Below are 27,341 nucleotides of genomic sequence, written 5' to 3' on the forward strand. Positions count from 1 at the left end.
GGTCACCAATGGCGGAGCAAGTGTGATTGAGAATGCTGTAGAGGCCAAAATTAAAGGAGCGCAGATATCTCACTTTATAAGGTTAGAAGAGATTGCACAGATAAGGAGGGGCAAAGCCATGGAGGGATTTGATGTTAAAATTTTCATCCTTGTTTTCAAGACATTACTTAACTGGGAGCCAATGTAGGTCAGTTAGCACAGGATTGACAGGGAAACAGGACTTGCTAGTTAGGACACAGGCAGCAGAGCTTTGGATGATGACAAGTTTACAGAGGGTAGAATGTAAAACATAAAATCAAAGGTTTTATACAAAGACCCTATACAGAGGGTAGAATGTAAAATATAAAATCAAAGGTTTTATACAAAGACCCTAACATTTTCTAAAAATATAGTTACTGGGACTGCAAACAGCATAGCACATTCACATCAATATCTTTCACTGCACTCATCTTTTATAGCATCAGTTGAGACCATTCTAAGTTATCACAGTAGCTCTCAATTGTGCAACATATTAAAATATTTTGAAGGGCACTAAACATGAAAGAGGCCTGAAAGAAAGCAAACAATTCCAAAGTCAGGGTCCAGAGGTAAAATATATGACATTTAATGCTTACTAATGTTAATTATCAAATTCACATTTTTGTTTACTAATTTTGTGTAATAAAATATATAACAAGTCGATCATTACCTGATTATTCTGTGGCAAATTGTGTACTCTTATGTAAACCCTCCATATTAATTTTTGTTTTTCTAAACCAATGAAATGTTAATATCTGATATGTATGATAAATTAATTCTAAAATATGCCTGCATTTATTCAAAATAAACAAATATTCAAGGCAAAAGCATTACTACTACTACCTAAATCTATGGGATATATAAATCCTACCCAAATTATCTTTTAATGACAAAAAAAATCCAACACAGCCACGTGAAATGAGTGGCTCGGCCGCCTGTTATTTTATAGTTAAATGTGGTGGTTAACATACATTATCGTTATATATTATATAGATAATGTAAAACTGTTGCCTACCAGAACTACGCAGTTCTAATGAGCGAAAACAAGCAGCATGGAGTCCCACCCTCCCGCTTGCTATTTTTTTAATGCAGGGACTTTTTTTCCCCCATGAAGACTAAACACAATTAAATAAAGGCAGGAAATGCTTCTCGAGATTGCACTACAATTGTAGGCCTAAAAGCAGTTTGATGAGGGAATTCAATCAAAACAAATCTTGCTTAATTCCTCTACAAATGGGAAATATTTAAACCTATGACATTTTGATTTCAAGTTGCAGCTGGAAACAACAAAAACACAATATGATGAGCAACAATGGCATATATAAATCAAAATCACTATCCATAAAAAAATACTGTGTCCAGTAGAAAAACACACTATGGTCGGTGTTTACTTACTATTGCTCCAGGATTTCAGCAATGACTTGATGCTGATCTCAAAGAAGCCTGAATCTTGCTGGCTGGCCATATCAGCAATGTACAAAGAAGCTACTGTGATACTAAACAGCAATGGCAGGTACCGTTCACAACCAGTAACTCAAACAGCAGGTTAGGAGACACAAAAGATCTTTATACAGTAGACTCTTATCCTTGTCCTTAGCTTTCAAAAGAGCACAGATATCTTTAGTTGGTTCCTGATGTCTTGTGTAGTTTCTATCTTCTCCGTATTCCGTCTGTCAATGGCTGGTATTTATCGGTGGTCTGAGATGTTGAGGTTTGCTCTTTTTCAACATGCATTCTTTGTATGTTTGCTCAAAACACTTGCTAGACAAATACTATTAGAATGGGTCCTTCAATGATGTTTGAGGTGTCCTGTTCATTGCTTTGCTGTCTGACAGACTTAAATCTATGAAAAAAAGGGGAAAGTGCTGCGTTGATCCATTGAATGCATGCGCTTCCACACGCAGAGCACCGACTTGGAACCACACTGAAAAGGCGGTGAAAGCTTTTCTGCAGACACGGGAATTTAACCGGTTCTGATACCCTTTCTATGCCGAAAAATAAATAACCGCTTAGTGAACACTCGGAACGTGCAGCGTTTGATCTATTCTTCAAGCAGAGTGCACTGAAATATATTCAGCCGCATCATGCTGCGGTGAAGCAGAACTGCACCCATATATCTGATTGCAGTGACGTTAAAAAAAACTCATCAGCCAGCCCAATCCCCGGGGAGAACGCATGCGAATCAGTAGCACACGGCGTTAAGCTTGGCTTTTTTCTGTTACTTAACCCGTACGGTTAATATCTTTGGCTCATTAAGACACGCACTGCCAGTCAATTCACTGTTTTAAATATCAAGCAATCGTTGGATGCAGTCAGTGATCAAAAAATATTTTCCAGACAGGTATAAAAATCTTACTTGTTTAATTATCATACAACGTGACTCAATTTAAAGGGGAAAATAACATATTGTTTCACATTAATAAATTATCTTAGTGCTGAAACAATCAATTTAATCACAACGTTTATACAGCCACATAAATCATACTGCGACAGCATCAATGCGGGCTGGATTTCCAATACTGCTCTTCTCAGAATGCTTCATCTATCTCTAGGTCATTGCACTTGCTCCTATAAAATGATAGCGTACAAACCACCCCAGAATACCATGGGTAGGTTTTGCCATCAACAAACCAAAATGCTGCTTGTTGTTATTTATAAATTTTGAAGCAATTTCAGGCAAGAGGCAGATGAACGCAAAGATTCAAAAGGTAATGTCCGAGTTGTGCCGCTGTGCTATTAACGGCACAGAAATGGCATTTTGTTGTTTCCATTATTGTAAAGTTGCTGTATTTGCATGAAAGATACAAATTAAAACTGCTCAGAGTTTAGGGCTAGTAAATTACAAGCCCTAACAATGTGGCTGCCTATCACAGAATTGTTACAGCAGAGAAGGAGGCCACTCAGGCCTGTAAGGTGTCCAATTGCTGTTTTAAGGACTGTAACTCTGTTAGTTATGTTAGTATGTTGTTACTTTGTTATTAATCTAAGTGCGTGCTACATCTCTAGAAAACATCTTTTCTTGTGTGTGTGTGTGTGTGTGTGTGTGTGTGTGTTTGTGTGTGTCTGCCTGCACATTTGGGGAATGGGTGTGAGTTGTGTTTAGATTTCAGTTATTGTAAAAATAAACATTTATACTTTCTTTTGATTTACAAGAAAGCCCATTCATGTCTGTTCTGTAAAGTCACAGCATTCAAAAGGATTAAAACATTCCTTCCCAAAAAATGATCTTGTTACGGTCAGTCGAGAGTGATAAAATTGGGGAAGGTTATCCCACAACTCTCCCTATCCGTAACTGCACATTCTTCATTTTCAAATAATGACCCAAACCCTCTTGAGTGCTTCAATTGAAAATGCCTCCAGCACACTCTCAGGCAGTGCATTCCAGATCCTAACCACTTGCTGCGTGAAAAAGTTTTTTCTCATGGCACCATTGCTTCATTTGCGAATGACATTAAATCTGTGCCCTCTTGTTCTCAATCCTTCCACAAATTGGAACATTTTTTCATGATCTACTCTGCCCAGATTCCTCATGAGATTGAATAACCCTGATACTGAAGCAGGACATGTTCATATGCAGCAAGACCTGGACAACATTCAGGCTTGGGCTGATAAGTGGCAAGTTATATTCATGCCACACAAGTGTCAGGCAATGACCATCTCCAACAAATGAGAATCCAACCATCTCCCCTTGACATTCAATGGCATCACCATTGCTAAATCCCTCACTATCAACATCCTGGGGATTGCCATTGACCAAATACTGAACTGGACCAGCGTTATAAATACTGTGGTTACAAGTGCAGGTCAGAGGCTGAGAATTCTGCAGAGAGTAGCTCACCTCCTGACTCCCCAAAACCTGTGCACCATGTACCGGCACAAGTCAGGAGCATGATGGCAATCTCCACTTGACTGGATGAGTGCAACTCCAACAACACTCAAGAAGCTTGACACTATCCAGGACAAAGCAGCCCACTTGTTTGGCACCCCAGCCACCACTTTCAACATTCACCTCCTCTGTCACTGACACACAGTGGTAGCAGTGTGTACCATATACAAGATGCATTGCAGCAGCTCAACAAGGCTCCTTCTACAACACCTTTCAAACCTATTACCTCTGCCAAGAAGGATGAGGGCAGCAGATGCATGGGAACACCACCACCTGCAAGTTTGCCTTCAAGGCACACACCACCCTGACTTGGAACTATATTGCCATTCCTTCAATGTTAATGGGTCAAAATCCTGGAACTCCCTCCCTAACAGCACTGTGGGTGTAACTACATTACATGGACTGCAGTGGAACAAGAAGACAGCTCACCACCACCTTCTCAAGGGCAATTCGGGATAGGCAATAAATGCTGCCCTACCCAACAATGCTCACATCCCATGAAAGAAATTAAAAAAACTCCTCCCAATCTTCTCTTCAACTTCTCCAAACTATTTACATAACTGAAGTTCTTCATCAATTGGACTATTCTCATGAATCTTTTCTGCACTCTCTGATGCCTTTTTTTCTTTTTAAATGAACTTATTTTATTTTAAATGAACTAACTCATTATTCATCTTATGATTCAGTGTCATGTCTATTTGTTCTATCTCCCTGGTGAATACCAAAGTGAAATAATTATTCAATATTTTTGCTATCTCTGTATCATTATCTGTGTGTCCCTCAAGGGTCCTTTTCCCATCACAACCCACCTTTTTAATAATGTTCCTGTAAAATATTTCACTATTTTGTTTTATGTTCTTTGATAATTTAATTCCATTGTTCCTCTTTACCTTCCTAATTATTTTTTGACTTCTACCTAATCTCTTCATACGTTCTCTGACCATGCACTCTTCTGCTCTCTATGCATTGAATGTATGCCTCCTTTCTAACACTCAGTTGTGCCCTTATGTCTTTATTCTTCCATGGAGTCCCACTGATTTTCAGTTTGCTCCTTCCTTTTAGTGAAATATATTTCTCTTGCATTCTATTGAGCACCTTTTTAAATGTTTCCCATTGTTGTTCGACATTATTGTTTTCCAATACGGTTACCCATTTTATCTTACTGAGTTCTAATCTCAGCCCCTCAATATTAGCTTTACTCTAATCTATTAAATTATGCTCTTGTCTATGATCATCTTAAACTATATTGGATTATTGTCACTATTGCCTCGATCAGTGCTTCCTAAACTTTATCCTAGTGTTACCAATTTTAATGCCTCAGACATTGTGTGAACCCAAAGTGAAAATTTGGGGGTGGGGTACAAGACCGGTTGAGCAGGGTGGGGCTGGGGGTGGGGTGAGGCTTCAGTTGTTGAGCAGGGTTAGGGGAAGAGTTTAGTTGTTGAGTAGGGGGAGATCAGCTATTGTGGGGGTAGCTTCAGTTGCTGCGTGGTGAATAAAGCTTCAGTTGTAAACCAGGTGGGGTTGGATTTGCAGTTTCACAAAGGTTTTGTTTGAATGTTTTACAAATGGAAACTTCCAATGGACTCCACCTCCTTTCCCAACTACTTCAATAGAAAAACCTCGGGGGCTGAGGTTTCAGTTGCTGAGCTGGGTGGGAAGAGGCTTCAGTTGTTGAGCAGGTAAGGTGGGGGAACAGGAGTTGAGCATTGGGGGAGTTGATGAAAAGGCAGAGTTTCTACAAAGAAAAGCGAACACTGGCCTTTACACAAGTTTTTTTTTCAGCAGCAATTGGGCCTCAGAGAGCAGTTCATTTTGGCCACACCCACCAACCATCCAGGCAGTAGCCACCACACTCAATGACGCTGCAGGGACTGAAGAACTGCTGGTCCTCCAATTAGTCAGGTTGCCTCCGTCTTTCTGGCCTGTTGCCAGGGCCCTCACTGCCCCAATAAAATTCAGTCCTGTAGTACAATTTGGTATTACAAGTATTATCCACATTTTTGGGAAAGGAGGTGGAGTCCATTGGAAGTTTCCATTTGTAAAACATTCAAACAAAACCTTTGTGAAACTGCAAATCTTGAAAAAACAGGTCAGATCTTAAATTCATTAGCACTCCAAGTCGGGCTAGATTCCAGCAGCATGCAGTGGTAGTAATCCATAATGGACAGGCCAGAGGACTAAACTAAATTTGTCTTTGTCTCTGGGTCACACCACCATAATTCAAGAAAGGTGCCTGCACTATCTAGTCTATCAGGAACTTCATTCATCATAAAAAAGTCAAGGATCTCCAATTTTAAAAATGTGTTTTTCTATTTAAGTAGTTTTACATATTCAGTACCACCTTACACAATTATCTACTAATAGATGTGATGATACTGCTGTGCATTTCCAGAATTTCTGTTTTAATTTAAGACTTTCAATATTTGTAATTTTTTTCTTTCCATGCACTAATCTTACTATTTACGTAGAAATTTTGGCCAGAACTTCCGATTTCCGGATGATTGTATGCTGGAGGTAACCCCAAGCTGTGCTGGTACACCCCTTGGAAGTCCCAACACACTGACTATGCAGGAATTTGCCAGGAAGTTTGGATTTCCGATGGGCAATTCCCTGCCATCTGAAACCCCTCTGAAACTCTGTTAGTGTCAGGGACTTTGATGATTCTAACTCACTTACCAGACTAGATACTCAGGAAAAGATTAGAAGGATTAAAACCAGTTTTAATTCCTGGGTAACTATACTACTGACCCCCAACTTCCCTCTGGACACCCCCGCACTCCCCCTTCACCACTGACTAACCCCCCTTCGACCACCCAACTACCCCCTCATCCCCCACTGGATCACTTGACTACCTTCCCAATTCCCTCCACCAAATACATCCTGACCCCTGATTATTCCGCAACCCAACTACCTTCCCAACCACCTGACTACACTCCTAACCACTTGACTACTCCCCCAACCACCTCAATTCACCCTACCCCCTTCACCCACTCACCTGCCACCCTACCCCCACAGGTTTGGATCAGGGACCTTGATAAAGAAGGTGTCATTGTCCTGAGGGATGAAGATCAACAGCAGTTTATTTGATACATACCCCAGAAGGCACAATCAAACGGAACAGGAGAACTCCTCTCGTCATTCCTCTTGGTGAACCTCCTCTCATATATTTGAATGAACCAGCCAGCCTACCCTCTCACCCACCCACCTGCCACCCAACCCCCTCACCCACTTACCTGCTACCTGTTGTAAGGTTGTATGTGTCTCATGAAGAAGTCTAGTGGCTTGTATGGTTGAACATATATATAGAAATATACTCCACAAGTCTTTACATAAATGTATTTACAATAATGCTTACAAGTTACTCCTTCTCCCCCCAAATCTCTGACTTTACAGATCCAGACGGTCTGAAGGCTTTACGACTCTTCCAGATCTTGTTCTTTTCAAGTTTGGAGGAGTGGTACTCTCAACTGCTTTGGAGTGACTTGGTTGGTCTGGAGTTGAAGTTGTAGCACTTGGTGTTGCAATTATTTGGGTTTCTACACCTGGTTCATTCAAATGTATGATAGGAGGTTCACCAAGAGGAATGACGAGAAGAGTTCTCCTGTTTCGTTTGATTGTGCCTTCTGGGGTAAGTATCAAGTAAACTGCTGTTGATCTTCATCCCTCAGAACAATGACACCTTCTTTGTCAAGGTCCCTGATCCAAACCTTGTCACCTCTGTTTAGCCTGGGCAGGTTTCTAGTATGGTACCTCCTACTGTAAGCGGAAGCTTGTTGCTGTCTACGTTCATGGTCCTGAACCTTCTGTTCTTGACTGCCAACTCTGGGATTAATTTCTTCAGCAGCATGGTAAATTGAGTACAGGGATTTCTGCCATCAGCTGCTCTGATGGAGCTAATCCACATTGTAGCGGAGTGGATCTATTTGTCAAAAGCGCTGTTGGAAAATGGTCATTTTTCTTCAAGAGGGTTTTAATGTTGCCCCTTTCCTCCTAACCGTTAGATTGTGGATACTTTGGGGAACAGGTGAGATGTTGAAATCCATAATTCCTGGCAAAATGAGTGATGTATTCTGGTGGGCAACCTGGTGAGTTCTCTCTCATTCAGTAATGAGACCAAAGGTTTGTGATCTGTCTCAATGATCACTTTCAGCCCAACAATATAGTTATACAATATAGACAAACAAGTCCGCTTTACTGCGAGGGCCTCTTTTTCTATAACTGCATATCACATCTCTGTGCTTGATAGGTCCCTAGATGCTTTATATGCTGATCAACAGAATCCATCCAGCTGCTCTTAGAATAGAACTGCCCCTTAATCCTATTGACGAGACATCCACTGCGATTGTAGTTGGCAGGGATGGGTCGTAGATATCTAATGAGGGCAGCACCTCTTTGATCTGATGGAAAGCATGTTCTTGGTGTGCATCCCAATAGCACACTTGGGACTTTTTGAGAAGGTATTGCAGAGGCTTTGTGACCTGTGCCAGGTTGGGCAGAAATTTTGCCACGCCCAGAAATCTTTGGAGGTCCAGAATGGATGACGGGGTTGGAAACTCACTAATTGCCTTCATTTTGTGCGGGTCTGCCACGATGCCTTTGATGTTCATCATATAACCTAAGAACTGAATGCAGATCTTCGAGAACTCACACTTATCATTCAGCGTCAATCCTGCTTTCTGAAAATGTTTCAAGGTAGTCATGAGTCTACTGTTCTGCTCCTCTACAGTTCTACCATGAACAAAGAAAGCAACCAAATGGCAAATAACACTTTTCAGACCTTGTAAGATGGCCAACAACACGCACTGAAAAAGTTTGGGTGCCAAGATAATGCTGAAGGGCAAAAGGTTGAAGCAGAATCTGCTAAATGGGGTGATAAAAGTTGCCAGCAACTTAGATTTCTCTTCTAAAGGATACTGCCAAAAGCTATATTTGACATCAAGTTTCGAGAACACTACTCTTGGAGAGTTTGGTCAAGCTGTCATCCACTGAGGACATCAGGTGGATTTTCCTCACCACTGCCTTGTTGAGCTGTGTCAAGTTGACACAGATGTGAATGGACCACTTTCGCTTCGGAACTGGGACCACCCCGGAACACCATTCTGTTCACTGACTCTTGGGGGAAATGACCCATATCTTGGTCAACTCATCAAGTTGCTGTTGTACTTGCTTCATAAGCGGGTGCAGTATTTTCCACAGTGTAAACAAGCATGCAGGTTTGGCATTGTTTCTCAGTGTTACACTGTATGCAGTCTTCAGTCGCTCCAGCCCAGTGAAAAGTTTTGAAAAATCCTTTTTAAAATCAGAACAAGATCTTTGCTGGTTAATCTCATTGACCTTTTAGATGAGGTTGAGGTCGACACAGGCTTTCCTGCTCAGGAGAGGAAACTCTTTGTTGTGGAGCACAAATAACATCTCCCGTATTTGGTTGTTTTTATATTGGAGCATAGCTTGCAACATACCTTTGACCTGGAGCTTGATTCCTCCTGGTCCATATAACTATGTTGTAGGTGGCTTCAGACATTGTTATACTGGCCATCGGTTCCTTATCAGACAGGACTATCATACAAGCTCCTGTATCTAATTTGAAATTCATGAATAACCATTTACAGATTTGTCAGAATTCCAAAATGTGAGTCTGGGATCCTTAATTTCTCCAAAGAAGTATTGTTGGGCTTCTTCTTGGTGTGGCTCATCTATCTCATGGACGCTTCTGGGATCCTCTGCATGTCTTGAGGTTTTGGACTCACACACCTTTTCAAAGTGTTCTAGGTGGTTGCAGCAAAAGCACTGCACAATGATTGCTAGACACTGCCCGTGTCTGTGAGATCTTTTGGCACCACAGCGCTGACATGGCCTGCCACCATCTAGTGTTTTGCTTGGGTATTGCTTTCCTTGTCCTGGAATCTCCTTGCCCTTTTGATGCTTTATGAGTTGGACTGTTGAGGTTGCTTGAGGTTAAACCACAGTTTAACTTCACCACTCAAAATGGATCAGTTTTGCTGGTGGGCTTCCGATTGTCTGATGATTTGGATGACTTCTTCCAAAATCAGGTTTTCTTCTTCTGTTATGTTCCTTCTATTGGGTCGCTTTGCTCAGCGAACACGGTTGCACACCTATCTACTGGTGAGTGAATTGGTAATCAAGATGATGCAGGTGAAGAGACCATTGTAAGATACTACTGATCAACAATGTAGCCTGCACTACACAGCAATTGGGTAATACAATCATTGGGTAATACAATCAGCCACACCCACTACTAGTTGGTCTCTTATGAGCTCCGGCTTAAGGTCACCATAGTCACAGCCTTCAGCCAATCTGTATAACTCATTTATGAAAGAGTCTAGAGGTTCCTGGGCTTTTGGACCCTCTTGTTAAATTTTGCTTGCTCCAAAATTTTATTGCTTCTTAGGTTAAAATAGGTGTCAAAGGACTTCATAACATCTTCAAGGTTATTTGAAGATTCATTTATTCCTTGTCTGGCAATTATGTTGTTAGCTATTAGACTTATTGAATATAATAGTGTATTTAGCTTCCTTCCTTATTCAAGTCTGATGCTATCATGTATCTTAAAAATCTTTTCCATAGCACCCAGTTTTGCACGTGATGTGACCCTTTCATCTGGCTTAATTGGTCTGGCAGTGCTGACTTACCATCCATGGCAGTTTTCAGATCAGGGGATTACAGCTTTAATTTTTTTATCAAATGGCATGGCAGTAATCATTTTTTTTTCTCTTCCCATGCTTGTTTGCATTTGGTGGGCTCCCATCGCGGTTATGGGGCCATTTAAAACTTCAGCAATCCTGCAGAAAATCTCTTGAATGAATCATTTGGCCAGCTAGTTGCTTTCCTAAATTTGGAGAATCGAATTGAAGCAGATTTTTTTGCTCTGACTTCTCTTTAAACTTTTGTTTCTGTTTATCTGTGGTCACCATGTGTTATGGCGCCAACTCTGGATATGGGCTGCAGTGTCTAAGCCACGCTCGTTAAAACAATCTGTCTGCCACTGCTGCCTGATTATTGTCAACCTTGAAAGTCTAATTCAGCCCTTTTTTTGGAGTTTGCTCTCCCTTTTGCAATCTGGCTAGATCCTTTGACTCTGCTTTCGATCAGATCTCGCAACGGACCTCTACTTGCTCTGGTGGAGTCCTCATGTGCTGCACAGTGGATCTTTCTTCTGCTCTTCAGCTTCCACGCCTGTAATGGAGACTCTTAGGTGATCTCAGCTGTGTATTTGAGGTCTTAGGGCACTTTTCTTAGGTCAGACTGCAGTTTCTTTACTTCTTCATTCTTAGCGATTTTGGGGTCCTCCACCTGCTGCCACCATGTTGTAAGGTTGTACGTTGTCTCATGATGAGGTTTAGAGGCTTGTATGGTTGAAAATAACTATTTATTAATAACACATAACTATATACATATAAATATGACACAGCATAGATAGCACTACATTCTACCCCTCCCATTATAATGTAGGCATTACTGTTTCCTCAGTCTCACATTAACCCCCTACAGTCCCAAACACCCTAATACTACACTACCCTACCCCCTCACCCATCCAGCTGCCAACCTACCCCTTCACCAACTTAACTGCTACCCTACCACCTCACCCACTTATCTACCATTCTAGCCCCTCACCAACCCACCTGCCACCCTACCCCTTCACCCACTTGCCTTGCACACTTACCTTCTCTCCACAGCTTCTCAAAGTGGCTTTTGGACTTTACACTCTCTACATACTAGAATATGGCAGCTAGTGTCATAAAAAGGGGGCGTGGCTTGGCTTCCCCTGATGATCCTGCACTATGAAGGACTCCCTGAACAGATATGCTCCACATTTCTCAAGAGGCCTGGTTCAGAAGTCTGGCCCAGAAATGTGGAGCTCCATCTTAGTGCAAAAAAAAAGCGGTATGGCAATCTGATGGTGAGTGTCACTGCTTGGAAGATTCAGCCCATTATGTTTTGGGGGCATGCACATCTTTATTTATATGTTAAATGGCATAGATTCAGAACAGATCTGGCAGCTTAAAACTGGGCATCAATGAGGAGTATCAGCAGCAGTAGAATGTAACCTCATGGCCCAGCATATCTCTCTTTCTACCATACTATCTAGCCAGGGGATTAACCCAAATTCAATGAGAGTGTACAAGAGCATGCCAGGAGCTGCACCAGGCTTACCTAAAAATGAGGTGACAACCTAGTGAAGCTACAATACAGGACTAAGTGAATGCTAAACAATGGAAGAAGCATGCTGTAGATAGAGCTAAATAATCCCACAACCAATGGGTCGGATCAAAGCTCTGTTGTCTGCCGATTCCAGTTGTGAATGGTGGTGCACAATTAAACAGTTAATAGGAGGAGGAGACTCCATGAACATCCCCATCTTTAATAATTGCAGATCCTGCCACATGAGTTGAAAAGACAACATTTAAGTGATTATAACCAAAAGTCAGAAGCCCTGAGTGGTTGATCCATCTTAACCTCCTCCTAAGGACCTGACTATCACAAGTGCTAGTTTTCAGTTGATTTGATTCTCTCCTTGTGATATTAAATGACCCCTGAAATGGCTTAGCAAGCCACTCAGTTGCTCCAAACCCCTATAAAGTCAAAAAGGAATGAAACCGGGCAGACTACCCAGTATTAGCCTAGGCACCAGACACAACAACAGCACACCCAGCCCTGTCAGCTCTGCAAAGTCCTCCTTACTAATATCTGAGAGCTTGTGCCTAATTTGGGAGAGCTGTCTCACAGACTAGTCAAGCAACAGCCTGATATAGTCATACTCACTGAGTCATATCTTACAGGTAATGGGTGGAATTGATCCAGATTTGCACCAAGTGCAGTAGCGGCGTGAAAAAAGATGTTTTACCCACTGGCCACAATGGCGGGTTTTCGTGCCATATCATCCCCTTCATGCCTCATAAATGATGTAGTCATGGGAAACACGCTGGATTGCTGGCAGCCGGCCTCCAATTTGCCTGCCATTCTGTCACCTTGCCGCTTCCTTACACTGGACGCCATATTCCTCTCAATGCACACTTCTCAATGCTTACAGGCCAGGTCTGCTCCGGTAAAAACATGGCCTCAAAAGCCATGAAGAGTGCAGCCCCCGATTCAGTGCCGCATCTCTGAGACACCTTTTGGATGCTGTGGAGGCCTGCCGCGATGCCCTCTACCCCCACTCTGGCTGCAAGTGGCCCATCAGTCTCACCACTCTGGCTTGGGAGGTGGTGGCAGAGGTGGTCAGTGCCAATGCTACACACAAGAGGTCAGCCATTCAGTGCAGAAAAAAGACAAATTATCCCATCTGTGGTGCCAGGGTAAGTCAACCATCTCATCAATTTCAATTCATCCACTCACAAGCCATTCACTGGCATCTCACTCAAGGGACATCACAGTCACTCTCTTACACACACCTTGACATCTCCATTTGGCCTCATTTCCTCTGGAGATAGCCTCCTCACCCCATCCATGGCTCCACTCAACACACATGCGCACCTGGCATCCTTCTCATTTGGCCTGGTATAGCGCCTTGCTGGCACTCCATCTGTCTTTATGCAGGACAAGATCGCACACAATCAATGGAAGAGGTCTCAGACCAGGGTTGGAGTGCCAGTCATCAAGATCCTCACTCTGTTCAAGAGTCATACATTGGGCTGTTTGGAGAGGAAGTGGACTATTCCTGTGGTGACAGTGAGTTCGGTGGCGAACACCCACGTGAGGATCCTGCACCACATCATCCCTCTCTCAACACTACACTGGGTCCACCTTTCTGTGTTTAACATGTCTGCCAAGCACTAAAAATCTCCACTTTCTCTCCTAGATGCATCTGCCATGTTGCCCTCAGGTACCCTTGACCCCGACCCCAGCACCGGGAGCTCCTTAGATGAGGACCCTGAGGGCAGCACCTTCGTAGACCTGTCAAGGCTCACCCACACCCTCCACCAGCGCAGTGACACACACCTCGGTGGGGCCTAGATGTAGAGCAGCCTCAGGATCATAATCTGGTGAGCATAACACACAATCTGTTCCATAGCAGGCAGAGACAGGGACATCCTTGGGCACAGGCCCTCAGAGGACTGCTGGAAGCAAGGAATCTGCTGAGTCTGAATCAGATGATGAGCCTCTGGACTCAGTCATACCTCAGTTGCTGGAACTGCAAAGACAACCACTGGAACATCAGAAAGGGATGACTGGTGGACTCCTCAGATTGCAAAGGACAATGGAAGAGTCAGTCTGCCTTAAGACCAAGGTGATAGCACTGGCATGCTGATGTATCGAGGTCAACACTGGCAGGATGGCGGCCGCCATGGAGACCTTCATCCAGGACATTAATCCTACACTGCTGCTTGGCTGAACTCCATTGCTGGCGCCATAGTTGGCCTCCAACAGTATCAATGCAAGAGGGGTGCAGGACAGCTCAGTCTCACTCCAGTTTCCCCTTCTCCTTAAGGAGTCAGCCAGGGGCCGTCAGGCATACAAAGAGAGGAGGACCAGCGGCTCAGCACTCTGGGGCATCCACCCAGGTGACTCTGGGAATGTCCGACCGATTCAAATCTCCTCTTCCTGTGACCACCGCAGTTCCAGCTCTACAGGCCGAGGAGGGTGCAGCTGGCCTACAGCGGGACACCCAAAGTAGGTCTGTGCCCTTCAAGTCTCGGTCCCCCAGAGGACTGATGTCAAATTCATCACAGGCAGGATGTTGCATTCAGCAGGCTGATTCCACCTCTACTGTGGATGTCGGGGGAGCACCAAGATGTAGCAGCAGGGCCAGAAAGGTTAAGAAGATGTAGTTGCACAGCATGGGCATGGGTGTTAATCACTTGTACATAATGTTCACTATTGTAAGTAAACTCCAAAGAATGTCTGCTTGCCTATAGCACCTTATCATGATGAGCAGTGTTCATGTAACTCAAATGTGAAACCTTGGTTCCTGCACGAGATAAAGGCAGGTGTCTCAGTCCAGGGCCTCTTCCCTGTGCAGTGAACAACCTTCAGAGCAAAGTGATGGCCTGGCTTCACACTCACTGGACACGTCAGTAATGCCTGCACCTCGATGGTGTTTGTCATTGCTGCCAGGATGTCATGGGCAGGCGTCACAGAATGATTCTCTCTGTGTGCTCTTAGCACCTTTGAAGTGGGGCTGGACACCCATCTCTTGAGCATCTGTGTCCAATGATGTTGTGCTCCTAAAGGGGACAGGTGTTGAAGGCTGACCAAGGATCAAGTGCATTTAAAGTTTCATGGCTACATCTTCATGATATGACCCTGATCACAGAGCACAAGAGAGCAGCCCTCAGCCTGACAGGAGTCAGACATTCACAGGTTCAAGGTGAGGATGTCAGGACTGTTCTCACTGCATCTCATCATCATCCTCCATGAATCTTGCAGCTATGAGGGCCTCCCAAGCACGCCTGCCTTGCCTAGCCAGTGCGATGGCTTCATTGCCGACATCCACGCCCTCGAGGACCTCATCACTGTCATCGCCTTCTCATCGGAGGAGACATGCAACTCTTTCATCTCTCCTCCTCAGCCAGCTCTGCCTCGTGTGTAACGCGCAGCAAGCTACGATGATGCACAACACCCTCTCGAGACTCTGCTGCAGTGCTCCAGTGGACCTGTCAAGCACCAGAGCCTCATTTTCAAGGTGCCTATCGTTTCCTCCACCAAAGTCCGGGTTGCGGCATGAGTTTCGCATATCATTACTCTGCTGCAGTCTGAAGCTGCTGCATGGGCATCATCAGCCATGTCTTCTGTGGGTATCCCTTGTCCCCAGTGAGCCAACCATGCAGCCTCTGTGGACCTGGAAGATGTCTGGGATCTGAGACCTGTTAAGGATGTACGAGTCATGGACACTTCCTGAGAATTGTGCACAGACCTATAGGATGTATTTGTGGTGATCACAGACCAGCTGAACATTTGGCGAATGGAACCCCTTGCGGTTGATGTAGTTGACTGCTTGTTGCCATGGAGATCCAAGCGCCACATGAGTGCAGTCAATGGCACCCTGTACCTGTGGAAAACCTGAGATCTGCACAAATCCTAGCACTCTTGCTTCCTGGCTTTCCTGATCCCTGTTGAAATGCACAAATTTCTGTGCCTTCATGAAGATAATGTCCATGATGACCTCCTGGATATACTTTTGTGTGGAGGCTTATGAGATCCCGCACAGGTCACCTGCGGAGCCCTGGAAGGAGCTACTACTGCAAAAATTCAGCACCGCAGTCACTTTCACGAACACTGACAGTGGATACCATCCACGTCCCTGTGGCGCCAAATCCTGCGGCAGGTGGCATATATGATGAACCAGTTCCTTTGACATGCGTAGTCTTCTCCGACACAGGTTCTCTGCCATCTGCAGCAATGACAGACACCGTCAGCAGACCCTGGGTCTAGCAAGGAGCCTACGCACAATGACTTGCTGTGGATTTTCAGCTGCATGCACAGCAGACCCTGCTGCCTTTTCATCGTGAGGGAGGTGCTCTTCCCTTTGTGAGACAAGTGCCTCTGCACATTCTTATTCTCTGTTCCGTGTGAGCCATGAGGCATACTGCTAGGTCACCAGACTCCATGTCCTGATGTTCTCCTGCAGGATCAAAGAGAGAGACGCGTAGGTTAGCAGATGTATCCTAAGAACCTCTCCTGGTCAAGTCTGAAAGCCCCTTCACACATGCTGGAGGATGCTGGCCACCTCTTAGATGGCAAGTGTGCAGTGGGCTTCACGGCTGTCCGAACCCACACACAATTATGCCCCAGTCCATTTGACTGATTGGAGACAGCTTCAGCCACTGGACTGCATGCTGTGCTCTCAGCTCAGGCGTAGGTATTTTCCAAACCTGCACTGCAAGTCTGCACTGTTAGGTTTAGCCATGAGGGAAATTGGTCCAAACCTTAATAAAGACATTGCAAGGGTTTATGCGTGCCTCCACCAGTGACTGCGCCATAGCTACCTTTCACAAGGGGATTCTACAACTTGTCCAGTTGTCCAATTGTTCTGCTGCCCCCTAAAACTCACATTAATTTGCAGTCTGCGCCTGAGGGACTGAAAGTTCTGGAGCATTTAGTGGCACATTCATTCTTTTGTGTTGCTTGAGTGGGCAGAAATGCTTCAGAGGCCTGACTCCAAGCATGTCAATGGAGCAAATGCTGAACGGTCTCAGCTGCTGAAGAGTGCTCACTTTTGACATGTTTTTCTAAGTGTGTGGCTGCTTCCCTCATCCACCCCCCCCCCCCCCCCCCCCCACCACCACCCACACCTCCCATCACCACCAACCAGCATGTGCTTGTGTACTTCCTTCAATCTATGTTGCCTTGCATCATCCCCCCTCTCCCCCCCCACCCCACCCCCTGCCCCAGCCTCACCCACATTGGAGCCCTTGCCAGATATCAACTTGCCCGTGCCCCTCGAATGCACAGCACCTCTTCTGCAATGTCCTATGGGCTAAAGTTAGGAGATAAATTAAAAAGCAGAACCTCCAAGGTAATAATCCCGGGATTACTACCTGAGCCACGGGCAAACTCGCATAGGGTAAATAAAGTCAGAGAGTGGTGTGGGAGGAATGGGTTTCAGTTCAGGGGGCACTGGCATCAGTACTGGGGTAGAAGGGAACTGTTCTGGTGGGATGGGCTTCACTTGAACCATGCTGGTGCCAGTGTCCTAGTGAACCGAATAACTAGGATTGTAGGGAGGGCTTTAAACTACATGGAATGGGCCTGATGGGGGGGGGGGTTCTGGAAAGGGGATACTTAGGCTTACAAAGCAAAAGGACATGGCAGACTTGCAGGGCAGCTACTTAGGTAATGAAACCCAGAGCGTGACAGGAAGGGAGAGAGTGTACAAACATAAAAAAACAGCAGCAAATAGGGTCAAAAGGGGAAAAAATGGTAAAAAGGACAAATTATTGGCTCTTTACTTAAATACACATAGTACTCAGAACAAAATAAATGAATTAATGGCACAAATAGAGGTTGGGTAAGATCTTTTAGCCATTACGGAGACATGGTTACAAGGAGATCAAAGCTGGAAACTAAATATTCAGGAGTATGTGACTTTTCGAAAGGACAGGCAGGAAGGAAAAGGTGGTGGGGTAGCTTTGTTAGTACGAGATGGAATAAGTACGATAGCAAGAAAGGATCTTGGATCAGAAGATGTAGAATCCATATGGATGGAGGTAAGAAATAACAAGTGGAAGAAGACGCTGGTGGGAGTAGTCTATGGGTCCCCTGACAGTAGCTATATTGTAGGACAGAGAATAAATCAGGAGTCAATGAGGGCATGTAAAAAAGGCAGTACATTAATTATGGGTGATTTCAATCTTCATGTAGATTGGGAAAATCAAATTGGCAGAGGTAGACACACACAAGAATTCATAGAGTATATTCAGGACTGTTTCTTAGTACAATATGTTGTGAATCCAACCAGGGATCAGACTATTTTGGATCTGGGAATGTATAATGAAGCAGGTTTAATAAATGATCACAGAGTAAAGGGTCCCCTAGGAAACAGTGATCATAATATGGCAGAATTTAGCATTCAGTTTGAGAGTGAGAAACTTAGGTTTGAAACAACTGTGCTTAACTTAAAAAAGTGTAATTACAATGCATTGAGTGCTGAGTTGGTTGGAGTGGACTAGGAAAGGTGTTTAGCAAAGATATATCCCAGTGAGGAAGAAGGATTCAAGAAAGGGGATAAATCAACCATGGTTAACCAACGAAGTTAAGGATAGTATCAAATTGAAAGAAAAAAAATTGAAACATACAATGTGGCAAAGATTAGTGGTAAGCCAGAGGATTGGGAAAGTTTTTAAAAACCAACAAAGGATGACCAAAAAAAAATAAAGAGGGAGAAAATAAACTTTGAGGGTAACTTAGCAACTAATATAAAAACAGACAGTAAGAGCTTCTTTAAATATATAAAACGGAAGAGAGAGGCCAAAGTGAACAAAGGCCCCTTAGAGAATGAGGCTGGGGAAATAATAATGGGGAACCAGGAAATGGCACTTGAATAAATGCTTTGCTTCAGTCTTCAAAGTAGAAGATACTAATAGCATTCCAAAAATACAAAATAATCAAGGGAAAAATGAGGGGACAAAATAAATACAATAATTATCATGAGAGAAAAAGTACTCGGAAAACTAATGGGGCTCAAAGCCAATAAGTCCCGTGGACCTGATGGGTTGCACCCTAGGATATAAAGGAAGTAGCAACAGAGATGGTGGATGTACTGGTATTAATCTTCCAAGAATCCTTAGATTCTGGATAAGTCCCAGAGGATTGGAGAATGGCCAATGTAGCACCCTTATTCAAAAAGGGAGGGAGACAAAAAACAGGTAACTATAGGCCAGTTAGCTTAACATCTCTCATTGGGAGAATGTTGGAGTCTATTATAAAGGATGTAATAACAGAACATTTAGAAATACATCATCTGATAAGTGGAGTCAGCATGGCTTCATGAAGGGGAAATCATGCCTGACAAATTTATTAGAATTCTTTGAGGAGGTAACAAGCAGAATAGATAAAGGGGAACCAGTAGACGTAATATATTTGGATTTCCAAAAGGCGTTCGATAAGGCATCGCCCATAAGGCTACTTAATAAGATAAGAGCCCAGGGTGTTGGGTGTCGTATATTAGCATGGATAGAGGATTGGCTAACTAATAGAAGACAGAGAGTTGGGATAAGGGGGGCATTTTCGGGATGGCAACCTGTAACTAGTGGAGTGCCACAGGGATCAGTGGTGGGGCCACAATTATTTACAATATATCTTAATGACTTAGATGAGGGAAGTGAATGTACTATAGCCAAGTTTGCGGATGACACAAAAATAGGTAGGAAGGCAAGTGATGAGGATGACACAAAAGTCCACAGAAGGATATAGACACTAGGAGTCTACAGAGGGATATAGACAGGTTAAGTGAATAGGCAAAAACTTGGCAGATGGAATATAATGTGGGAAAATGTGGGGTTACACACTTTGGCAGGAAGAATAGAGGAGCTGAATATTATTTAAATGGAGAAAGACTGCAGAAGGCTGCAACACAGAGGGATTTGGGAGTCCTTCTGTATGAATCCCAAAAAGCTAACATACAAGTTCAACAGGTAATAGGGAAGGCATATGGAATGTTGGCCTTTATTTCAAAGGGAATGGAGTATAAAAATAGGGAAGTCTTGCTAAAACTATACAAAGCGCTAGTTAGACCACACCTAGAATACTGTGAACAATTTTGATCCCCTAGCCTAAAGAAAGATATACTGGCATTGGAGGCAGTCAAGAGAATGTTCACTAGGTTGATCCCGGGTACGGAGGGATTTTCTTATAAGGACATGTTGAGTAGTTTAGGCATGTACTCATTGGAATTTGGAAGTATGAGAGACAACCTTATTGAAACATATAAGATTCTTAGAGGGCTTGACAGGGTAGATGCTGAGAGGTTATTTCCCCTTGTATTGGCCCGCCCACGTAAAATGACAGGAGAGTCTAGGACCAGAGGGCATAATCTCAGAGTAAGGGGGTGCCCATTTAAAACAGAGATGAGGAGGAATTTCTTCTCTCAAAGGTTAGTTAATCTATGGAATTCTTTACCACAGAGGGCTGTAGCGGTTGGATCACTAAGTAAATTCAAGGCTGAGATAGACAGATTTTTAATCAGTAAGGGAATCAAGAGTTATGGGGAAAAGGCAGGAAAGTGGAGTTGAGGATTATCAGATCAGTCATGATCTCATTGGATGGTGGAGCAGACTCGATGGGCCAAATGGCCTACTTCTGCTCCTATGTCTCATGGTCTTACGGTGATGTTCGTGAGTGCTGCACAAGCTTGTGTGCATTGGCCTCAAAGTTTCCCTCAACGTTCAGCTTACCAGGTGCACGCCTTTTAAAGGCAGTCATGAAGCATGCCGTCCTGAAGTCATACTGATATGGGCGGTAAATTTGACATTGGGGATGATTCTGGCATGAGGGCACAATAATGAATTGCAAATGCATTAAAATTAAGTTCCTGACTTTGGACGGCGGGAAACGTGGCTCATCATTGACGGGTGGAATGGATGGTTGCAAACTGGCTTCACAATGACGTGAAACCCATTTTTGGCCTTCTCGCCAGATTGTCCACTCGTGCCCACCAAGACGCCCTCCGCCAACGGGACCGGACAATTCAGCCCAATGTCTCAGACACCACCATCACTATTCTTGAATATGTCCTGTCCCACTGGCAGGGAAGACCTACAAGAGCTGGTGCCACAGTATTATATAGTTGGGAGGGAGTTTCCCTGGAGTCCTTAACGTTAACTTTGGACCCCATGAAGTCTCATGGCATTAGATCAAACCTGGGCAAGAAAACTACCCTGTCCCCCTTCAGCTGATGAACCAGTACTCCTTCATGTTGAACACCAATTGAAAGAAGCACTGAGGGTGGCAAGGGCAAAGAATGTACTATGGTCCAGGAACTTTAATGACCATTAGCAAGAATTGCTCACAGCACCACTATTGACCGAGCTGGCCGAGTACTGAAATACATACCTGCCAGACTGCATCTTCGGCAGGTAGTGAGTGGATCAACAAGAGGGAAAAACCTGCTTGGCCTCATCCTCACCAATCAACCCATTGTAGATGCATCTTTCCATGACTGTATTGGTAGGAGTAACACAGTCTATGTGGAGACAAACTCCCATCTTCACGTCGAGGATACTCTCCATCGTGTTTTGTGGCACTACCACTGTGCTAAATGGGATAGATTTAAAACAGATATAGCAACTCAAACTGGGCATCAATGAGGCTGTGGGCCATCAGCAGCAACCACATTGTATTCAACCACAATCTGTAACCTCGTATCCCCCACTCGACCATTATCATCAAGGCAGGGGATCAACCCTGGTTAAATGAAGAGTGCAGGAGGACATGCTAGGAGCAGCATTAGGCACACCTAAAAATGAGATGAAGTTACAACACAGGACTACTTGCATGCTAACAGCAGATGAAGGCTGCAATTGACAAAGCTAAGTGGAACCAATAGATCTGATCAAAGGTCTGCTGTCCTGTCACATTCAGTTCTGCCTGGTGGTGCACAATTAAACAACTAATCTGAGGAGGAGGCTCCACAAATATCTTCATCTTCAATGATGGGGGAGCCCAGCACATCAGTGCAAAAGATTTGAAAAAACTCAAGAAATGTCTGAGTACACAAAAACAGATTATCTGGTCGTTATCACATTGTTGTTTGTGGGGGTCAATCCAGCCAATTGCTGCCACATCAGCCTACTCTCAATCATTAGCAAAGTGATAGAAGGTGTTGTTGACAGTGTTATCAAGTAGCACTTTCATCAATAACCTGCTCATGAATGCTCAGTTTGGCATCCTCCATGGTTACTCGGCCCTAAACCTTATTACAGCCTTGGTCAAAGTGTGGACAAAAGAACTGAATCCCAGAGTTGAGGTGAGAGTAACTGCCCTCAACATTGAGGCAGCATTTGACAGAGTGTGGCAGCAAAGGAGGCAGAATGACAGAATCATAGGGGGCAATTTTCTCCCTGTTAGGGGGATTGGGTGGGAGCGGGCATGGGCAGGCGTGCAGCTGATTGCTGCCCGTGATTGGTTGTGCGCTGTCATTTTACGTGGGCCAGCTAATTAAGGCCCGTCCAGCATGACACACGCCCAGAAGCGCTGAGGCACAGAGCTGTCTCAGGGAGATTAGTTCGAATTTGAACATTTTAAATAAAGAAAAACAAACAGTGTCACATGAGCTGGGACAAGTCTATGACTTTTATTAGAAATTTTTATTAAACTCTAAAAACCTTCATGAAACCTCATCCTGCCTTAAGGTTGGACGGGCAGCTCTGTTAATTAGTTTAATTGATATTTAAATGGCCTTAATAGACCTTTGACCGTTTGGCAGGCGCGCAGCCGACTCTCTGGTGCGCGCCCGCCGAACTGAGGATCAGAATGACGTGTGGTGATGTCAGGATGCACACCCGACGTCACCGCACGTCATTTTATGCGTTGGTGAATGGGGCCTGCCCCTGCACACTGACCCAAAGATTCTGGCCACAGAATTGTTACGGTGCAGAAGGAGGCCATTCAGCCCATTGTGTCAGCACTGGCTCTCCAAATGAGCATTGTGACTCAGTGTCATTCTATTTCCTTTTTCCCGTAACCCTGAATATCGTTTCTATTTAAATAATCATCTAAAGCCCTCTTGAATGCCTCGATTGAACCTGCCTCCACCACACTTCGAAGCAATGTGTTCCAGGCCCGAACCTCTCGCTGTGTGAAAAAGTTTTTTCTCACATCGCATTTGCTTCTTTTGCAAATCACTTTAAATCTGTGCCCACTTCTTCTTGATCCTTTTACAAGTGGGAACAGTTTCTCCCTATCTACTTTGTCCAGCTCCCTAATGATTTTGAACATCTCTATCAAATCTCCTCTTTGCCTTCTGCTCTCCAAGAAGAACAGTCCCAACTTCTCCAATCTATCTTCATAACTGAAGTTTCTCATCCCTGGAAATATTTTTGTAAACCTAGTAAAATTGAATTCAGTTGAAATCAGGAAAAACTCTTTACTAGCTGGAGTCATACCTAGCACAAAGGAAGACGATTGTGGTTGTTGGACGCCAATCAACTCAAAGAACAAAGAACAAAGAAAAGTACAGCACAGGAACAGGCCGTCGGCCCTCCAAGCCTGCGCCGATCACATTGCCCGTCAACTAAAACGTTTTGCACTTCCGGGGTCCGTATCCCTCTACTTCCATCCTATTCATGTATTGTCAAGCTGCCTCTTAAACACCACTATCGTACCTGCTTCCACCACCTCCTCTGGCAGCGAATTCCAGACACTCACTGCCCTCTGCGTAAACAACTTGCCCCACACATCTCCTCTATAGTTTTCTCCTCTCACCTTAAATCTATGTCCCCTAGTAATTGACTCTTTCACCCTGGGAAAAAGCTTCTGACTATCTAATCTGTCCATGCCACTCATAATTTTGTAAACTCCTATCAAGTCGCCCCTCAATCTCCGTCGCTCTAGTGAGAACAATCCAAGTTTCTCCAACCTCTCCTCATAGCTAATAACCTCCAGACCAGGCAGCATCCTGGTAAACCTCCTCTGCACTCTCTCCAATGCCTCCATATCCTTCTGGTAATGTGGCAACCAGAATTGCATGCAATATTCCAAGTGTGGCCTAACCAAGGTTCTATACAGCTGCAGCATGACTTCCCAGCTTTTATACTCAATACCCCTGCCAATGAAGGCAAGCATGCCATATGCCTTCCTGACTACCTTATCCACCTGCGTTGCCACTTTCAGTGACCTGTGGACCTGTACACCCAGATCCCTCTGCCCGTCAATGCACTTAAGGGTTCTGCCATTTACTGTATAATTCCTGCCTGTATTAGACCTTCCAAAATGCATTACCTCGCATTTGTCCGGATTAAACTCCATCTGCCATTTCTGTGCCCAAGTCTCCAACTGATCTATATCCTGTAATATCCTTTGATAAACCTCTTCACTATCTGCAATTCTTCCAACCTTAGTGTCGTCTGCAAACTCACTAATTAGCCCAGTTACATTTTCCTCCAAATCATTTATGTATACTACAAACAGCAAAGGTCCCAGCACAGATCCCTGCGGATCTCCACTAGTCACAGCTCACCATTCAGAAAAGCACCCTTCCACTGCTACCCTCTGTCTTCTATGACCAAGCCAATTCTGTATCCATCTTGCCAGCTCACCTCTGATCCTGTGCGACTTTACCTTCTGTACCAGTCTGCCACGAGGGACCTTGTCAAAGGCCTTACTGAAATCCATGTATATAACATCCACTGCCCTTCCATCATAGATCATCTTTGTCACTTCCTTGAAAAACTCGATCAAGTTAGTGAGACACGACCTCCCCTTCACAAAACCATGCTGCCTCTCACTAATACGCCCATTTGCTTCCAAATGGTAGTAAGTCCTGTCATGAAGAATCTTCTCCAATAATTTCCCTACCACTGATCTAAGGGTCACTGGCCTGTAATTTCCTGGATTATCCCTGCTACCTTTCTTAAAGAATGGAACAACACTGGCCATTCTCCAGTCCTCTGGGACCTCACCTGTAGCCAGTGAGGATACAAAGATTTCTGTCAAGGCCCCAGCAATCTCCTCCCTTGCCTCTCTCAGTACTCTGGGGTGGATTCCATCTGGCCCTGGGGACATATCCACCTTAATATTCTTCAAGATGCCTAACACCTCCTGTTTTTTGATCTCAACATGATCCAGGCTATTTACACACTAGACAAATCGACAGCTAAGTCCTTCTCTTTGGTGAAAACTGATGAGAAGTATTCATTTAGTATCTCTCCCATTTCTTCTGGCTCCACACACAGATTCCCACCTCTGTCCCTGAGTGGGCCTACCCTTTCCCTGGCTACCCTCTTGCTTTTTACATATGTATAAAAGGCCTTGGGATATTCCTTAATCCTGGTTGCCAGTGACTTTTCATGACCCCTTTTAGCCCTCCTGATGCGGCCCTAAGACATTGCTGCAATTGTTGCCTAGGGCCTAACTATCTTCAACTGCATTATCAATGATCTTCCTTCCATCATAAAATCAGAAGCGGAGAAGTTTGCTAATGGTTTCACAGTGTTCTATTCCATTCGCAATTCCTCAAATAAAGAGGCAGTCCATGCCCACATGCAGCAAGATCTGGACAACATTCAGGCTTGGGCTCATAGGTAGCAAGTAACATTTACGTCACACAAGTGCCAGATAATGACCATTGCCAGCAAGAGAATCCCCTTGGCATTCAACAGCAAAGCCATCACTGAATCCCCAGCCATCAACATCCTGGGAATTGCCACTGAGGAGAAAAGTAACTGGGTTAGGCACATAAACACTGGGTATTTTGTGGCAAGAAGCTGACCTCCTGACTTCCCAAAGTCTCTCCACCACCTACAAGGCACAAGTCAGGAATATGATGGATATGCAAACATGGATATGTGCAGCTCCAATAAAACTCAGCACTATCCAATACAAAACAATCCACTCGAATGACACTCCATTCTTTAACATTCATTCTGTGCCCCATTGCTGCACTGTGGCAGCAACAACTACTTTATACAAGGTGCTCTGCTGTAACTCATCAAGGTTTCTTCCTCAGCACGTTCCAAATCTGTAGCTACTACACAGAAGAACAAGGGCAACAAGTGTATGGTAAGGTTTAAGACTGTTTAAAATCAGCAAGGAGGGAGTCAAGAGTTTCACTGCTTTGAATCAGCAAGGAGGGAGTCGGGAGCTTCACTGTTTAAAATCAGCAAGGATGGAGCCAGGAACTTCACTGTTTAAAATCAGCGAGGAGGGCCAGGAGCTTCACTGTTTAAAATCAGTGAGGAGGGAGCCAGGAGCTTCACTTTAAAATAAGCAAGAAGGGAGTTGGAAGCACACCACAAGAATCTGAGTGAAAAAAACAACTGTGATATCACAGGAAACTAGTAAGTTTTTTGGACTGTAAGTGCTTGGTGTAAGAGACAGTGTATTAATAGGACACCATAGTTAAGGTAGATTTATAAATAAAAAGAACTAAAACTTTAAAATGAAATAAATAAGAATAAAATCGTTAAAATATTTAAAACACATAACTGTGCAATTAAGAAATGTATAACTTTTAGTAGTAAGTGGTACTAGCATTTAATAAGCACAGTAAATTGTATTATATGTAGGAATTATTCTAAGTTAATTAAGAACGTAATTAAATTAGCTAGATAACATGAGTAATAATGCCAGGACAGGTGTTATATTGCAGCTGTGGAATGTGGAAATTTAAATTAAGGGATTGGTCAATAGAGATGCAATGGCAGACATTTAAGAGGATATTTCAGAATACACAGAATAGATACATTCCAATGATAAAAAATGTTTCCAAGGGAAGGACCCTTGGAACCACTGTCCGTGGTTAACTTAAAAAGTTAAAGATAGTATCAGACTTAAGCATATAATTGAGCAAAGATGGGTGGCAGGTCAGAAGATTAGACAGAATATAAAAAAACAGATTAATAAGGAAAGAAAAATTAGAATATAAGAGAAAGCTAGCTAGAAATATAAAGACAGATAATAAGAATTTCTCTAGATATTTACAAAAGAAAAGAGTTACCAAAGTGAGCATTGGTCCTATAGAAGGTGATTCTGGGGAATTAATAATGGAAAATAAGGAGTTGGCAGATGAATTGAACCAGTATTTTGCATCAGCCTTCACTAGAGAGGAAACAAGCAACATCCCAGAAATAACTATAAATCAGGAATTGGAAGGGAGGGCGGAACTCAGGAAAATTACAATCACCGGGGAAGTGGTATTTAGCAAACTGTTGGGGTTGCAGGTTGACAAGTCCCTGGGTCCTAATGGACTTCATCCTAGGGTCTTAAAAGAAGTGGCTTGTGAGATAGTTGGTTTTAATTTTCCTAAATTCACTAGATTCAG

The 27,341-nt window shown here is 43.8% G+C and overlaps 1 protein-coding gene across 6 annotated transcripts in view; it reads right to left on the bottom strand.

Annotated features, from left to right (window-relative positions):
• Positions 1 to 27,341, bottom strand: part of LOC121284064 (protein furry homolog) — a 520,851-nt gene that overhangs the window by 473,762 nt on the left and 19,748 nt on the right. The window contains exon 1 of one of the 6 annotated variants that reach the window (XM_041199080.1): positions 1,414 to 2,097. The exons of the other annotated variants lie outside the window; for them this stretch is intronic. Coding sequence (XP_041055014.1) covers positions 1,414 to 1,483 — 70 coding nt within the window. The 5' untranslated portion in view covers positions 1,484 to 2,097. Of the gene's footprint in view, positions 1 to 1,413; positions 2,098 to 27,341 lie in introns of those variants that run through there. 6 annotated transcript variants of the gene reach the window in all.

This window comes from Carcharodon carcharias, chromosome 11 (assembly GCF_017639515.1).
Source record: "Carcharodon carcharias isolate sCarCar2 chromosome 11, sCarCar2.pri, whole genome shotgun sequence".
Taxonomy (NCBI): domain Eukaryota; kingdom Metazoa; phylum Chordata; class Chondrichthyes; order Lamniformes; family Lamnidae; genus Carcharodon; species Carcharodon carcharias.